The following is a 16,368-nucleotide window of genomic DNA, read 5'->3' on the forward strand; positions in this document are numbered from 1 at the left end:
TTGTTGTAAAAAGGAGCTTGTGAGAGGAAACGTTTGCTTTTAATGAATCATGAATCATGTGTTGGTTGTTTAGTTACTAATAAACTTGAGAGGAATAGTTATATAATACATGTCTGCCCAGCAAAATCTAGTTTTACAATGTGTCAACTTTTATTACATTGCTCTCATTTAAATAAAGTGACAAATATTGGTGTTCTAAGTCAACACAGCAGTTTGAAAATGTCAACGTTTGAACACACATTAGGCCCCCACCAGCAGTTAAGCTGATGCTGCTTGTATCAGTACCAGTGCCTGCCGTATTAAAGCAGGACCCAGGAGAATGAAGAGGAGTCTGGATCGCTGTCAGAAGCCAGCTTTATCCAGTCTTTAAGTACATGGCGTAAAAAAAAGCGTAGATATAAAACAAAAACAATTCAAACAGTGCAAATCATAATATCTCACAATCTTTACAAGAATGGAATCCATTGCTTGGGGCGGAGGATAAGAAGGGAGGGGGGGGGGTCCACTGGCTCCTCCTCATTCTGTTTGAACAGATATGGAAAAACTTCATGGCTGTCAGCAAAACTGTATGACTTCTTCCACCCATCCAAAACCACGGAGGTAAATACAAACTGGCATAGGAGCTGGGGGACCAGGGAGGAAGTAGAGGAGAGGAGTGTTCAGAGGGAGGAGGAGGAAATGCAGGAAGGAGAGAAAGAGAGGACAGGGAGGGGTCAGAGGAGGTAAAGGATGGGAGGATGTGAGGAGAGGATAGGAGGACACCGTTTGTCTTGGGGTGGTGGCCGTGGGAGGAAGGGAGGGAGAGGAGGAGGAGGAGGAAGGGATAGAGGGAGAGGAGGAGGAGGAGGAAGGGATAGAGGGAGAGGAGCAGGAGGGGGAAGGGATAGAGGGAGAGGAGGAGGAGGAGGAAGGGATAGAGGGAGAGGAGCAGGAGGGGGATTCAGGCCTCATGTCCTCCTGGTTCTAGAATGCTGGATCAGCCACTGTAGTGTGATATCTGGGGACACACACAGAATTATGCTATTTAAATGATACTGTTGTTTGCAAAAATGTAAGTAGCGTTGGTATTTAAGTAGTAGTATGTAAGTATGACAAAGATTTGTAATTCTGTTCTGTGTAGCCAGACATATTTACCAATGTTGTCTTTTTCCTTGCAGGAGATAGAGTAACAGCAGATCTCTCTGTCCTGAATGGCTGACAAATTCCTGTGAGGAGAAACAAGAGGAAGTAGAGAGAGAAAAGGAGAGAGAGAAGGAGAGACAAATGGATGTGGGGGTAGAGTGAGTAGATTAATCACAGTAACTTCAGTATAAAGACTATTTAACATACAAGCAGAAACAACTCCTTAACATCAAATACAAAAAATGTATGAGACTTTTTGTTTAGGAAACAAAATAATAATAAAAATGCTAACTGGTGTGGTTTTGGACATAAAAAAAACATCAGCTAGGCCATGGATTGGTTTACATTAAAACTAAGTTAAAGTCAATAAGTAATTCCATGTCATCTCTGCTCAAAATATGCCACCCAAAAACAGGAAGATATGATCTCATATTTGATGTTCCAGACATGCTTTTCATTCTGAAAACCCCAGAAGACTGTGCTTACATCCTCTCGATGAGCTCCTTCTCATCCAAGGCACCTGGAATGTCTCTCTTGTTCCCCAACACCAGCACCTGGGGGACAGAAGCACCGATCAGGAACTGGTCGGTGCTATGAAACCCCTACGTCGCAGCATCGCCCACATACTAAATTTAACATTTAATTCAATGTTATCATCTGTCATATTTTATATGAATTCTGTCATCCTATTTTGTCTGGAATTTAGCTACTTACTCTACCAAATAAGCCTTAATTGTGTAAACTAGTGCACAGTGTTGAAGTTGGTGACACAGATTTCTAGAATTATAGATAGATAGTGAAGTGCCTGTGATGCAGCTGGTGATGACGGTTCCTCTCAGTGCTTTGGGTACCTATATTTCTCAGATAAGCTATTCTAGTCACTTATGCACATCATAAAGGCCATTTCTCATTATTTTAAACAAGTTGCCAATGCTCTAGTACATTCATGCAAATTATTATGTAGCCTTAATTTGTCTGCTGTTTCCCACGTTATCAATTGCTTATGTTATGTTGATCAAATTGTATTATATTGGTTCTCTGTTAAATTGTCTTACCACCACAAACATCTAGACATTTAGTTCATAACAGAAGTCATTACATGCACAATGGTTGAGCCAGTTGTCATGATTGTAGGTCAAATTCACCATATAGCTCTTGCATGTACAGTTCTGCCTTAGGGCTGTTTGCTATGTTTACATTAACGTTTGTATGTTTTCCCTTGTGCTATGCAATGCTGTAAAATACTCAAAAAAAATACGACAAGTGACCAAGGAGACTACATTTGTACAAACATTGTTCCTGTCGTATTCCTGTTTGTGGATCGCTATACCCATGCGTCAAGAATAGTGCCCATGTCCGTGATGCAGCTGGTGATTATAATGTTGTAACACATTTGCAATGTGTAGCCAGTTTTTACATCAGTAAACCGATAAAAAAAAATGTATGGACAAAATTCACTGATCTGTATTGAAAGTGTATAGTTAATGTCTTATGATTGTTTTCAGCTCGCTATATACTTTCGGCTTGCCAGAGCTAGCTTAATGCAGTTCAGTCAACTCAAGATGGCTGAGTCCAGCGCGAAGACAGCAAGGCAAACTGGCTGAAAATCATTTTTGGGAAATATCGAAATGCTCATCCAAACATCGTAAATTGCGGCACTGCACTCCGTTGGGTTATAAAGAGGACACATGCAAAGTATGAACTTTGCAGAGTGCCCGGTTCTTGAGATGATCGTGGGAAACTAAACCCATTCTAATACGTACACAAACAGACACAGAGATTCCTGACATTATTAGAGACACAGGCACTGATACAAAGCTAAATGAGGTTTAATGTTACTAAAGAGAGCTGGAACTGCAGCTCTCTCTGCATGCCTGCGCTAACAGGCTTCTCACCTATTAGAGCTACCAAACCAGGCTAATGAGAGTGGATGAGTGTGGGGGAGTATGGCCGAACCCTGTTTATCCATCTTGGTTTAGTTTCAAAAGGCTCCCAACCTCACTAATCCCAAATCCCCAAATCCACCTGTTGTTGGACAGGACAGGGGCGGCTTCTGGGTCTACATGGACTGTTCTCACACAAACACACACACACCTGCCTACTTTTACAGCCTACCCACCATTCAACTCAGCTGTGGTTGTGATAGGTTGACGCTTAGTTCATTCTTAGTCAACTAAGTATTCCACAGGAGTTGGGTGATCTGTCGGGTCTGAGTTCAGGTATTGCTTGTGAAGCATATCCAACTTGAATGAATCAAAATAAAATATGACAATTTCACTTAATATTATATTACTCGGCCCAATTACTGTACTTGAAATTGGGGGGGGGGGGCACTATGTATGCATAGATACTGTAAATCCTAGATGTTTCATGATGAATGGATCTGAATACTGTTTAATTTAGTGAGTTTGCTCTTTGACCTCATAGATCTTGTTTTCAGTGTCCAATTTGCTTCAGAGCTAAATATACCTAGAGGCACTGAACATCTGAACAATCCAGAGGCTGATTAACACAGCGGGAAGGATCATCAGGGCAGAGCTGCCCAACATCTATTCCATCTCCTCCTCCCGATGCCTGCAGCGTTCAAATCACATCCTCACGGACCCTTCCCACCCTGCCCATTATCTGTTCCCATTACTCCCGTCAGAGAAAAGGTTCAGATCGACAAAAGCGCGCACCTCCAGAATGGCAAAGAGCTTCTATCCTTGTGCAATAAGGCTTCTCAACAGCTTACCTAAAACCACCCACCTCCCACCCACTGGCCCCGCCTCCATGGACTGCACTCTTAACACTCTACCCTGCAATTATTGATGCACCTCAATGTATATATATATATATTTCTTTCTTTCTTTTTTAATTTACTCAGGGATATTTATCTAGCTATTTATTAATTGTTATTTATTATTATTTAGCTCTGGCAGTTAATGTCCACAGAAACTTACGTTTTTAGCTGTCTGTTGCTGCCTCTACTGTCTCGTTGTTTTTGTGACAATGACAAATAAATTACTTTGAACAAACGCTTATGGAGAACACATCTGACAGAGCCATGAGTCAACCTGACGTTACGGTGTTGCTTCTCAGTCATGTCGAGGTATCAGCAGGTGATCAAAACGTCTTCAACCCCCCCTTCCTTCCACCTTCGCCTCCCTCTCCCTTGGTAAGCTATACATCCTGTATAGATTTCACTCGTGTGTCCTTCAAATGGTTTCCCCTGTCGATACATGTCCGACACATCTCTCCCCCTCCCCCCCTCCCTCCCCCCCTCTCCCCCTCCCTCCCCCTCCCTTCGCTTTAGGCTTGGAGGGGCTTGCACATCTGCAGTCATTTGCAAATAGTCATTCTCCTTCCTCCCCCATTCATTCCTCTCTCCTTCCTCCTATCCCATTCTTTCCTCCCCCTCTCCATCCTCCTCCCCCATTAATTCCTCCCCTGTTCATTCCTTCCCTCTCCTTCCTCCTCCACCATTCATTCCTTTCCCTCAGAGTTTTCCTGCGTTTTTTCCTTTTTTTGTCATACCCTACACTCTTTTCCTACCCCCTTACCCCCCCTTTCTTCTTTTCTCTCTCCCCGTCGATAAATCAGAACCCCTCTTCTACGGTCATCACTCAGACACACATTCATTATTCATGTCTGTGCTGAAGAGTCTGTGTGTGTGTAAGGACAAGACAGCTGCCACACCACTGTCACAGCGTGGATCATCTTCATGTTAGAATGAGCCTCCGTGACAGCTAGGAGAGGCGACAACAGAAGACTGCTACTAGCTGGTGTCTTGTATGCTACGTGGCTGCTAGCTGGTGTCTTGTATGCTACACGGGTACTAGCTGGTGTCTTGTATGCTACAGGGCTGCTAGCTGGTGTCTTGTATGCTACAGGGCTGTTAGCTGATGTCTTGGTATGTGACACAAGTGTTGCTACAGGGCTGCTAGCTGATGTCTTGTATGCTACATGGCTGCTAGCTGGTGTCTTGTATGCTACACAGCTGCTAGCTGGTGTCTTGTATGCTACACGGCCTCCTGACCAGCAGCATATAACCACTAAGAGACTGTGAGGGCCACTATTTAACCATACGCACTGTGATATCCATATGTATGTAGGTCTATATCTGGCAACAAGATTAACAGTGTAGAACACTGATAGTCTAAAGTCTAAAACGATTCAACTGACACACCAAAGGGGACTCTATCCACACAGCTACAGCAACTTTGCAAATACTGAAAATACAGTACAATCATTTCATCACAACAGTCAACATGGAGCATATTTGTCTTGTTAGGTCAATATTAGAGCATGATCCAGGGGTTGTCCACTCACGGGGATGCCCTGGAGCTGGGGCTTGTCTAGGAGGTTGTGCAGCTCATTCTTGGAGGCTTCGATCTTCTCCTGATCTGCTGCGTCCACCATGTAGCTGAGCAGGGGAGAGAGAAGAGAGCGAACAGCATCAAAACAGTGAATAAGTGAACAGTGAATAAATAGTACATGGGGTATACATCATTTTGTAGATTAGATGTATGGTTAGTGGTCACAGAGGTGTGTGTGTATGTGTGTACGTGTGTGTGTACTTACACTATTGCACTGACTCCTCGACAGTACCTCTCCCACATGCTACGGAATCGAGGCTGGCCTCCGATATCCCACAGCTGCAGAAATACAAAACACATTTAGCCCACGTACACACCTGTACACACCTGTACACACACACTCCTGCAGAAATAGAAAACACACACATCTAGCACATGTACACACACTTATAGTCCTGCACAAATGGAAAACACACACATGTGAACCCATGTACACATACCTCTTGCTTCTTCCACCAATGTTTCATTACTCAAATCCCACAGCAGACAGATAAACATTAAAGGCCCTTCAATCAAGGACAGAGACCACAGGTTTGCATCCCCACGGACACCATGAGGAGGGCCAGCCGCCCGTCACAGACGAGGGCCACGGGGCCTTGGATGGAAACCACACCCTCCCCTCATCCCGGCACCAGCACGCCCGGCAGCACTCACCTTAATAGTGACGTTGCCCTTGGTGATCTTCCTCATGTTGAAGCCCACTGTGGGAATCATGTCCTCGCTGAACTGTCCCGACTGGGGGAGGGGGAGAGAAGGAGAGAGACAGAGAGGAGATAGAGAATGAGGGAGAGAGGAAATTACAGTGAGAAGGAAAGAGAAAGTGGGAGAGCAATAAAGATGGGGAGGGAGGGAGAGAAACAGTTAAGGAGAAAGGTGTGGACAAAATATGGAGATGAGGCAAGTGTTAGAGAACGGAGGTGAGGGATAGAAGAAGGGGAGCAGAGAGAGATACAGTGCATCAAAAGGAGGGAGGGATAGGAGAGGTGGAGAAACAGTGAGATTAAAAACAATAATGTTTTTGTCAATAGTGAGACAGTACTGATGACGAACCGTGGTTGCTTTATCAAGGTGTGAAAATAATAATCCACCCCAACCAAGATGCACGTGATCCAAACATACTTCTTGTTTACAATGACCCGAAAACCAGGTCAAGCGTTTAGAGTTGGTAAGCTCCTGAGCATGAGAAGGCTGAAGGAGATCAAAAAGCAGCATTTCCTGGCCAACAACATGCTATTCTCCAGGGGAAACCTGGTCTGACCATGTTCCAGTAAAATGTAGGCCACACACTACACCAAAAAGAGGAAGAGAGACAGTTAATTTTCACTGGGAATAAATAGTGTTGTATACTCGGCGATGTCATTAAATTAAGCTATTTTTCAGCTCTGGAAACACAAAATACCATTAACATCCATCTCCTAGCACCGTTCCTCAAGTCAAGCCATTACTGTCATTAGAAAACAGGTTCCTCCATCAGTCACCTGACGCAGTTTCAAGCTTTCTCAATCCAAACCAACCAGGAAGTCAAGTGCAGCAGCAAAAGGCCAGTTTGTGTTATTGACATATTCACACCACTTTGTCACTGCACACAGAGGTGGAATAGCTTTCTTCTCCAACTGCAGCCTTACTGCCATTTGAAGAATTGCAGCTTTCAAAAAGACAAATGCATTACGTGGGTTTTGCCCATCTTGTAACAATATTTCATCAGGACTCTGCTTGGTATTTTATTACAGATGAACCTGTGATGCAAAGACTCTCACAGTTCAATACTGAAAGGGAGAGCGATGGCTTGCTTGGGCACCTGAAGAAAGAGATTGCAAACAGTCAATAGTGACAGGCACCTTGATGGGAAACCTCTTTGAACCTCGTGGATTGTACAATAGTAAAACTAAGAGCTGGAAAGCTACTGGATGGAAGTGCTTGAGTAGATAGCTATGGCTGTAATCCCCTCTGGACCTGTGAAATGATATGAACTCATAGTGCTAGACTTCCTCCATATGCTCAGGGGGTTCTTTTAAGATAGTTCTAGGTTATTTTGATATAGATTAAAAAATAAAAAGACAATGTGCAAGCACACACCACACAATGTGCAAGTCAGCATCACACTGACAAAGACAGACATCTTCAGTGATAATTACACCACTGGAACAGTTTAGACACTCCTCTCCCAAATACACCTCTATTCCCCTTTGCCAAACTGCATTCAAACAAGCCATCTGCCTCCAGGCTCTTAGTCATGAAGCCAGACAGTTTAAGGATACTTTCCTGTAACTCTTTAGGAGCATGATGACAGGAATGAGACACATACAGACCTTCAAAATAAGAGTCCAGATGGGACGATGACACCACAAGGATGACTCACCCACCCCAATGAACCGTCTCCCATCCCGTGGGTGAGGTGGTCCTGAGAAACTGCACACTAATGCTGGGCCCTCGGACATGACATCACAAGTCCAGCCTGGGCTTGGTCAGAGGGAGGAGAGCAGAAGAGAGTGGAACTACTATGATCTGTCTGGCTGTGCTGCTGGAGGCCCAGTTGTCTTTCAGACTGCCAGTGGATGCAACATGTGTGTGACCATGTCTAGATATACAGGAGGGTCCAAAAGTCTGGACCTCTACTCACACTTGGCTCTCTCCGTCTTCAAATCCCCCATTATGTTAAATGTGGTTTCAGACTTTTGGACCTTACTCTGTATATTAATGTAGTTTATAGCTGGGAAGTACAATTTCATTCTATACTATGTGGAGATTAAATGTTGAGATATTAAGGGGCAACTTTGTATTTCGACCTGTCAAAGTGTCTCTGCATTTAAGTTACTTAAGAGTTGAGCATGTGCCCCCTTTGCTGTTTTTGGAAGGCTGACTATCCTTTACAGAATGTATACGTTTGAGTTATGTCAATTTTTACTCTCACATTTACATTACATTTTGTCATTTAGCAGACACTCTTATCCAGAGCGACTTACAGTCAGTACAGGGACATTCCCCCTAGGCAAGTAGGGTGAAGTGCCTTGCCCAAGGACACAACGTCAGTTGGCATGACCGGGAATCGAACTGGCAACCTTCGGATTACTAGCCCAATTCCCTCACCGCTCAGCCACCTGACTCCCCGTCAACATTTAGCTCAGTGCTTAGAAATCTAATTTGTGAGAATGTTCAGTTAGGATCGTTAGCTTAATTATCAACTGTATTAGAGAGCACGAAACTCAATGAACAAACTTAAGAGTTTTAGATATTTACCAGCATCTATCAAATCTTTTGACTGACTTGCTAACACCATCCACCAGCCGAGTAATATCCTAAGGTGTTCTCTTTGTCCAGGTGTTGTTTGGAGTAGACAGAGACAAGGACCAAGGTAAATTTATGGGTGCTCTAAAACGTGTGACTAGACACAGATGACCTTCTCCTGTTCCATCCTGGTTTTATGTGTGCTTGCAGTATAGAGTCCCCAGCTATGTGCACATCTGTATCTCTATATATCTATCATTACAGACAAACAGAATACACACTCACAGGCAAACTTGCTGTCTCTGTCCCTCTCTCATTCATATATCAGTGTACAGTACACAATTTTACCCATCCCCACATGTAACCAACTGTAAAAAACAACAAAACGACAAACAATCACTACGTCCTACTATGCCAACCCAAGTGACAGAGAGTACACTGTCTAAAAGGGTAATACTTAATTGCAGTTCAAAAACTGCAACTACGTCGCAAGGGCCGTGAAGAACCGTCATGTAGCCTACTTCTATCCAGCCAGGAGTAAGTCGCTTGGTCTTGCTCCATTTCCATGTCGTTTTTTTGTTTTTGTTTTTTACTAACCCCCAACCACGGTAATGGACATTCCTTGGAGTATTTGAAAAGCGATCTCGGTGTGTGCGGTAGCTTAAATACAGAAAACTGGGCTATTCAAGGTTGCATGTCTCGTTTCCCGACAGCATCACTGATGTCGTCATCATACGCGCATCATGTGGTGTCTCGGTAGTTAGTACACTACAGGGTCATTAAACGGCCATTTATTCCAAATTACATATAGAAAAATATTTTGGGGTGATAAAATAGTTTCAGCTTTATCGACAGGGAGCTAGTGCTACATACTCGATTTCATTTAGAAAAATGCTTCCCGTACGATCGGAGCTCAATCACGGGATCGCCACATAGTCCAGTCAGTCATAAATCGATGCACCCATACAATCTAAAACACTGAAATTACCGCTATAACGTTGACGAAGGTGGTCTTCCCCGAATACTGCAAACCGACCAGTGTTAATTCCATCTCCTCCTTCCAAAACAGCGCTTTAAACCAGTCCAAAAGCTTATTAAACAAGGCAATCATCTTGAGATAGCGCCTAGGTGGACTCGTAGCAAAATATCAGCTGACTCTTCACCGCCTCGCCGAATAGGAGAGAGGAATGTGAAGATGTAGACTTTCCGTTCCAATCTTGCACAATCAAAATGTGTGAGACTATGTTACGTATGTTGTCGTTAACAAATGCTAAACGCCCCTGGCAATATTTTCTTACTGTCTGTATAAAATTGGCTACGTTTGCCCTTCCTCATTGGGTGGGGTTACGATAGATCCATGCACAGCTGATTCGAAACAATGCGTGGAGAGGGGCGCATTGACGGAGCTACAGCAAGTTGAGGGGTTCATTCGCTGTATGGCGATCCCTGCTGGAAGGTAGACCGTACCGCACTGTGGATTTGCTCCAAAGGGAGCCGCCTGCTGGCAGATAAGCCTCATGGTTCCAAAATATTGCATTTTGCTGTTTAACACTGCAGATTCGTCAAAATATTTTTCTCAACGCCAATAAAAACAAAATTGAAAAGGACCTACAACGTTGCAGAAAAAACGACAGAATAAACATAATACATAATAATAATGCATGAACGTAGCTACACGTTTTGTAACTTTGATATAGGCCTACTTAAAGCGAGGTTTGTCAAACGCGAAACTGACAGATAGGGAAGTGAGTTGACATCGTCATATTTCACAACAGCAAGAAGATGGGAATAGCCAGTTCGGCGCAAGCAAAATGAAAAATACCATGAAAATTAAATGAACACTGCATCGCTAAGTAAGTGCGTGTTTACATTGTTATGTTACTAGTATTTTGCACGTGTTAAAAAAACACGGACCCCAAACTCATTGTCAGCTATTAGCTAGTTAGCGGCCAGCAAAATCTGCCAGCAAAAGCCAAAAAAGTCTACCAGGCAGGCGACAAACAATGTGATTCGACATCTCAATAATGTAATTATTAATGTCTAGATAAGACTGATTGACCAAATAAAAGGTTTAAAAGTATTTAGCTGCGTTTGTGTGAACATCAAGCTAGCTCGCTATTAGGCTATTCATTGAACTTGAAATACAAGTCAGGCTATGGTTAACTACATTTACTCAATGCTGTGTTTTTGGAATAGCCTCTCATTTTTTGTTTGCGCTCTCCAACTTTCAACAGGGGATGCACAATGTTTTCTCTTGCCGCTTCGTCTTGCTCGACGTCGACCCAAGACCTTTGAAACAACCCAGCGAGTCTCGACTTGCCAGAACGTTTTTGAGAAGTAACACAGCTAGCCATGGGGACCACACTCAGTGAGCCGTGCATTTATGACAAATTGTCAGAAAGTATTGATATCCTGCGCCAGTCCGGTTATCGGTACGGCATGTCGGAGAGTGAGATTGAGAAGTTTATCAAGCAAGTCCTGGAAACGAATGAACCCAGGAGAGACCCACCCCAGTTTCCCATCCTAAGAGCCACTGTTAAGGTAAGACAATGGTACGATTAGTTGCTTAAAATACACATAATTATTCATGTGTTTATACAGTTCCCACGATAAGGCAATTTACCGTATACCAGACATCAAATCTATCATGTTGACCTTTTACAATACATGGAAGACAAACTTGTGGTGTCGTCCTAGTTTGTGGTGGTGGTGGTCCTGGTTTTGGGGGTGGTCCTGGCCTTCTCCTACCCCCAGAGTCCCCCCCAGCTGGGGCTCATCAACATGGGGGGCCACAACTGGTCCTCCCCCCTCAGTCACGTCCGCCTGCTGGCTCTGCCCATCGCCAAGAAGTACAACCTGCAAGGTACTACACACTGGTATACTGGTAATAGACCCAGGCTGATACTAGACCCAGACTGGAGGACAGTAACACATTGTCACTCTGACACACGCCTAGACTGTAGGTTCAAGGTTCACTGCACTTTAACCAAGCTAAAGGAAACATGTACATGTTTTTGAAGCAATGTTAGCCCTGCTGTAAGTTCACATACTCTATGCCAGCTGTATTGTGGCGCAACGTCTTGTTTTCCGGTTTAGTGTCAGAGGACAAATCCTGCATGCATTACTGGTGTTTCCTCTTTCTGCGTTGAGTTGTGTAACTGAACCATGTCCCCCCCCCCCCCCCCCCCCCCCCCCAATAACTGCTACCAACCAGGACCTTGGACAACCTGGTCTATGACCTAGTGGCATTTTGTTACTCATGACGCCGATCGTGTGTGTGTGTGTATGTCCATGTGTGTGTGTGTACTTGTATATATGTGTGTGTGTGTTCCTGTGCGTGTGTGTGTACCTGTTTGTGTGCATGTGTGTGTACCTGTTTGTGTGTATGTGTATACCTGTGTGTGTGTTTGTACATGTGCGTACCTGTCTGTGTGTGCGTGTGTGTGCGTGCCTACCTGTGCGTGTGTCTGTGTCCACAGGGTTCCATGAGTGGTGGAGTGCGGGGGCTGTGAGGCAGGGCCTGGTGAACTGTTCGGGCTGTGCTGAGGTGTCCTCAGTGCTGGAGGTCCCAGACACCCTGAGAGAGTCTGGAGCCCTGCGCCGCGGGCCCCAGCCCGTCCTGCTCAAGGTGACCAACCACTGTAGAGAAGGCCAAGCTGACGTGGCGCTGTGTTTGAAACGGTTTAGTGTAGACGCCATGTTATGAGGGTCCAGCTTCTTTTCGGCCAGTGCGTTTACTGCTGGGGTTTGATGTTAATTTATATTTTGGGAAATATCACACTGGTAGGTCATTCCTGCTGCATTACACCCTTGTTGTTAATGGTGTTTAATTTATCCAAATATTGTTGCCCTTTGCCTTCAGTTCGTCCCTGTAGGGCCCACTTTCTTTTCTCTTGTATAATTCTGGTATTAACACTAATAGGGTTAGGGTTAGTTGTTAGGGGATTAGCACAAGCCTCACAAGATGGTGGCCGCATGCAACGCGGCGTGACGTAGCTTCGCATGCTCTCTATACCCACAAGTCCCAGCTAGCAGTGGAGGGATGGTTATGATATACTAATGAGGACAGAACTGTAACAAAGATGTTCATGGGATTAGATGCTAATAGTTTTGTTCTACCCTAAGCAGGTGTTATCAACCATAAGTGCCAATAGTTTAAATGTTAAGTTCTATTTACTTGATTGATCCTGAAGAACATTTTAATAGCAGGCATTTATAACTAAATCTCAACCCCATCCCCCTTTTGGATAAAAGCGTCTGCTAAGTGAATACATAAATATATTTGATGAGAAGGACGTTTGGTGTAGTAGTAGTAAATCATTTTATTGTAATAACATGTTGAGTTTATTCTTCATTCATCTTTTGTGAAGCAGCTTTTTGATTTGTGCCTTAAGCTTGTGTGTGTAAGATCTGTTAACTTAACAGTGTGTGTGTGTCTGTGTGCATGTATGTGTGTGTGTGTGTGCGTGTCTGTATGTATGTGTGTGTATGTGTGTCTGTGTGTGTGTGTGTGTCTGTATGTGTGTGTGTGTGTGTGTCTGTATGTGTGTGTGTGTGTCTGTATGTGTGTGTGTCTGTATGTGTGTGTGTGTCTTTATGTGTGTGTGTGTGTGTGTGTGCGTGTGTGTGTGCGTGTGTGCGTGTATGTGTGTGTGTTGCAGGGAGGAGAGACACTGCTGGTGCAGAGGCAGCAGTTGGAGGAGCTGTACTCAGCCCACTCCAGCTCCATGTCCATCCTGCTGGAGGAGGACAGCCTGCTGCCGCAGGACCAAGGCTTCCCCCAGGGCCCGGCCAACTTCACCCTGCTCTGGTACAGCTTAGGGCCCAGCCAGCAGTGTTCAGTAGGGTTCAGCTGTATGAGAAGGTTGTGTTCATGAAAACTGTGGGGTTTGGTTTGAGCTGGGCTCCTTGTTAAGGCATATTTAGTATCTAGTTTGACGGGAAGTGTCTTGTTCCTTCCTGTCCTTGCCCCTGTCAGGAGGTTTCATTCTGGAGCCAGGGAGAAGGTGTTGAGGTGGCTCTTCCCCAAGGCAGAGCTCTGTCCCCTTCTGGACAGCGCTGGAACTACACTGCAGCGATGCCTGGTCACTCATAGCGCTAATTCTCAGAGCAGGGTGAGTTTGTGTGTGACAGGTGTGTTTGACAGGTGTGTGTGTGTGACAGTGGTGCGTTTGTGTGTGACAGTTGTGTGTGTGTACTGCAGGGAGTCAGAGTTCTTGGCTGGCTGGTGGTAGGAGAAGGCTTGCCCACTGTCAGAGTGCTCCCCGTGCATCGCTGTCAGAAACACTGCAGCTCCTTCAACCTCTGGCTGGGCCCTGGAGATATGGGTGAGAACACACACACACACACTGTGACTAGGGCTTGAACTAGGACACACTCAGGCAGAAATACTTGTACCAAGCCAACACACACACACACTGAATATCACAATCTCACTGTCTCACAGATACACGCCCTATTACAAAGACAGTAGCTGTGGATCCGTCAGTAACCATCAGATGTAAGTCTGTGTGATGCTTCCTGCTCAGCGTGACGTGAGCTCATGCCCCCTCTGTGAAGGGGGTACATGTCTGGATTAAGGGTCCTCTACATTCAGATGGGTGTGAGTCAGTCTACTAACGTCAGACAGACCACGGCTTCTTCTTAAAGATCTTGTAATTCAAGCGCATGCAGGCAGCTGCCATTTATGAGCTGATCGGTTTAACAACTGCAAAGGGTGAATAGTTACAGTGAGCACACAAACTCACCCCCCCACCCCTCCCACATATATCAGTTCTCTCTGACCTGCCCCATACTATATGCCTACTGTCTGTTCTCTTCATGGCTGTTAATCTCTGAGGTTTACAGGTACATATATATTTTAGATATGTTTCTGTCAAGTCAACACAGTAAAGCATATTAATGTCCATAATTCTGTTCTTCACTCTTGACCTTGTTCCTCTCCAGTGTATGCCGACCCCCGCTACTGGCAGATGGAGCTGTTCCCCGGGAGAGGCCAGAACATCGTCTGTGACGGCTCTGCCTTCTGAGGGAGGAGGGGACGCCCTCGCCCCTGACAACCACAGAAGAAGAGAGGGAGAAGAGGGAGACAGAACCTGTCCTCAAAATCCCTTCTTTCTTTCCAGAAGCCCACAACTCTCTCAGTGGCATCTGATATGAACGACTTGCTCTGGAGACACAGGCTGATTGGAGCTTTTGCCGATACGTCCAGGGCTCGTCCCGCCCCCCTAGAGGCCTGGATGCAGAACCTGCGCACTCACTCGGAACACGAGCCAGCGCTCACGCTCGCTGGATCAACGTTCTCCTAATAAAGGCTGCTTGCAGAAACGCCATCAACCCCTCTATACCAAGTTAGCCCTAACTAGTTAGTTAAATCCTCCTTTCTACACCAGTGTCTTCTCAAACGTTCTCCCCAGCAACATCCACTACACTCATCACTACTTCCACTCCTATGTCCACTCAAGCCATTCACTAACTGCGTCATCATACCAAACTAAGGCCACAGATCCTGGATGCTGGCTTGTCATTTGCAGATCCAAAATAACAGGTGTGGTACTTGGAGGCGGTAACCTGGCCAGCCTCATCAGACGAGGGTTCCTAAGAGGAGAGCTGCTGGGAGGGAAATGCTTTCAGACAAATCGTCCTGTCTGTCAGAATGTTAGACCATTTGTCAGTTAGGGTTTCAAGGTGTCATATCGTGGTGGAATCTAATAGAATTACAGGGGACGTTCCAGAATGGAATGTTTGCTTTTGTTCATGTTTTTGTATTTATTTTCCTGAAACGTAAATTTTTTTAGTTTTCACAGTGAGGGATGTGTGACAAGCATGATTGTGATCATTCTGACATTGGCAAATCATTTTTATCATTTGTAAAATGTTCAGTTCATTAAGGTGTAATTACTTACAAGCAGTGTATGTATTTAGCAGAGGTGGCTGCCATCCACATTTTTATTCATTTTTTAATTCAAATACTTTTTGGGGTGATTTTCTGATTCTTGTCCCTTCTACGGTGAAAGCACTTTATCTTGTATTGGTTAACTGATTGATTGCCCTTGTTGAATATGTTGCACGGTATTTCAAGATGTCACACATTGTCAAGTCCTTTGAATGGGTCAGCCATTTTCTTTCTCTTTCACACACCACTTAGGCATTGTTAATGCAGTCTTAACACTTATCTCTTAAGTTACCATGTTACAAATGTTCAGGTTATAACATGAACTACCATACCCTCACCTTTACACAGACATTATCGCATAACGTTTTAGGCAATGTCTCGTTATAATCCAAATATTGACAGTTTAGGCTGGATTTTGACAAGGTGCTTATGTTTTTCAGTACTGCTTTTTATTATCTGTTGTGAGAGTCACGTGGATGGGAGTGCACCAGATGTGGTTGTAACCCTGGACAGGTTGAGGAGCCAGGGTGGATGCCTGCGATGCATCAACTTTCCACTGGGCTAAGTGAACCCGGTTCTTCAGTTAGACACTTGCATGGAGGGCGTTCTTGGTGTTGGCTGATGTCAGTGCTGGGATTGGCCCTGTGTTCTCAAAAAGGACTGTGCCAAAAAAAAGTCCTTTATTAAGGTTGGTTCCAGTGTCTTCTGTCTAACCCTGAGGCCTTTTGGAATGTTGTTTTTTTAATGTTATTTTTGCTGCTCAGATAT

General features: G+C 44.6%; 2 protein-coding genes across 3 annotated transcripts; one reads left to right on the plus strand and one right to left on the minus strand.

Moving 5' to 3' along the window:
* Positions 1-336: 336 nt before the first annotated feature.
* On the minus strand, positions 337-10,067 carry arl8a (ADP-ribosylation factor-like 8A). Its single transcript, XM_067236068.1, has 7 exons — positions 9,694-10,067; positions 6,135-6,215; positions 5,686-5,759; positions 5,434-5,527; positions 1,609-1,676; positions 1,135-1,205; positions 337-997 (listed from the first exon to the last, which is right to left on the minus strand). The coding sequence occupies exons 1-7, from the start codon at positions 9,814-9,816 to the stop codon at positions 948-950; spliced, it is 561 nt and encodes a 186-aa protein (XP_067092169.1). The 5' UTR covers positions 9,817-10,067; the 3' UTR covers positions 337-947.
* A 392-nt stretch (positions 10,068-10,459) lies between these two features.
* c1h6orf89 (chromosome 1 C6orf89 homolog) lies at positions 10,460-16,139 on the plus strand. 2 transcript variants are annotated; one of them, XM_067235960.1, is made up of 8 exons: positions 10,460-10,558; positions 10,940-11,246; positions 11,403-11,568; positions 12,185-12,333; positions 13,367-13,569; positions 13,684-13,819; positions 13,909-14,032; positions 14,652-16,139. In XM_067235960.1, exons 2-8 carry the CDS (start codon positions 11,058-11,060, stop codon positions 14,732-14,734), a joined length of 1,050 nt encoding a protein of 349 aa, XP_067092061.1. In that variant the 5' UTR covers positions 10,460-10,558; positions 10,940-11,057; the 3' UTR covers positions 14,735-16,139. The 2 variants fall into 2 exon arrangements, with proteins under 2 accessions (XP_067092061.1, XP_067092070.1); XM_067235969.1 differs by having other exon boundaries at positions 13,367-13,515.
* The last annotated feature ends 229 nt before the right edge of the window (positions 16,140-16,368 follow it).

Source organism: Osmerus mordax, chromosome 1 (assembly GCF_038355195.1).
Source record: "Osmerus mordax isolate fOsmMor3 chromosome 1, fOsmMor3.pri, whole genome shotgun sequence".
Lineage (NCBI taxonomy): Eukaryota > Metazoa > Chordata > Actinopteri > Osmeriformes > Osmeridae > Osmerus > Osmerus mordax.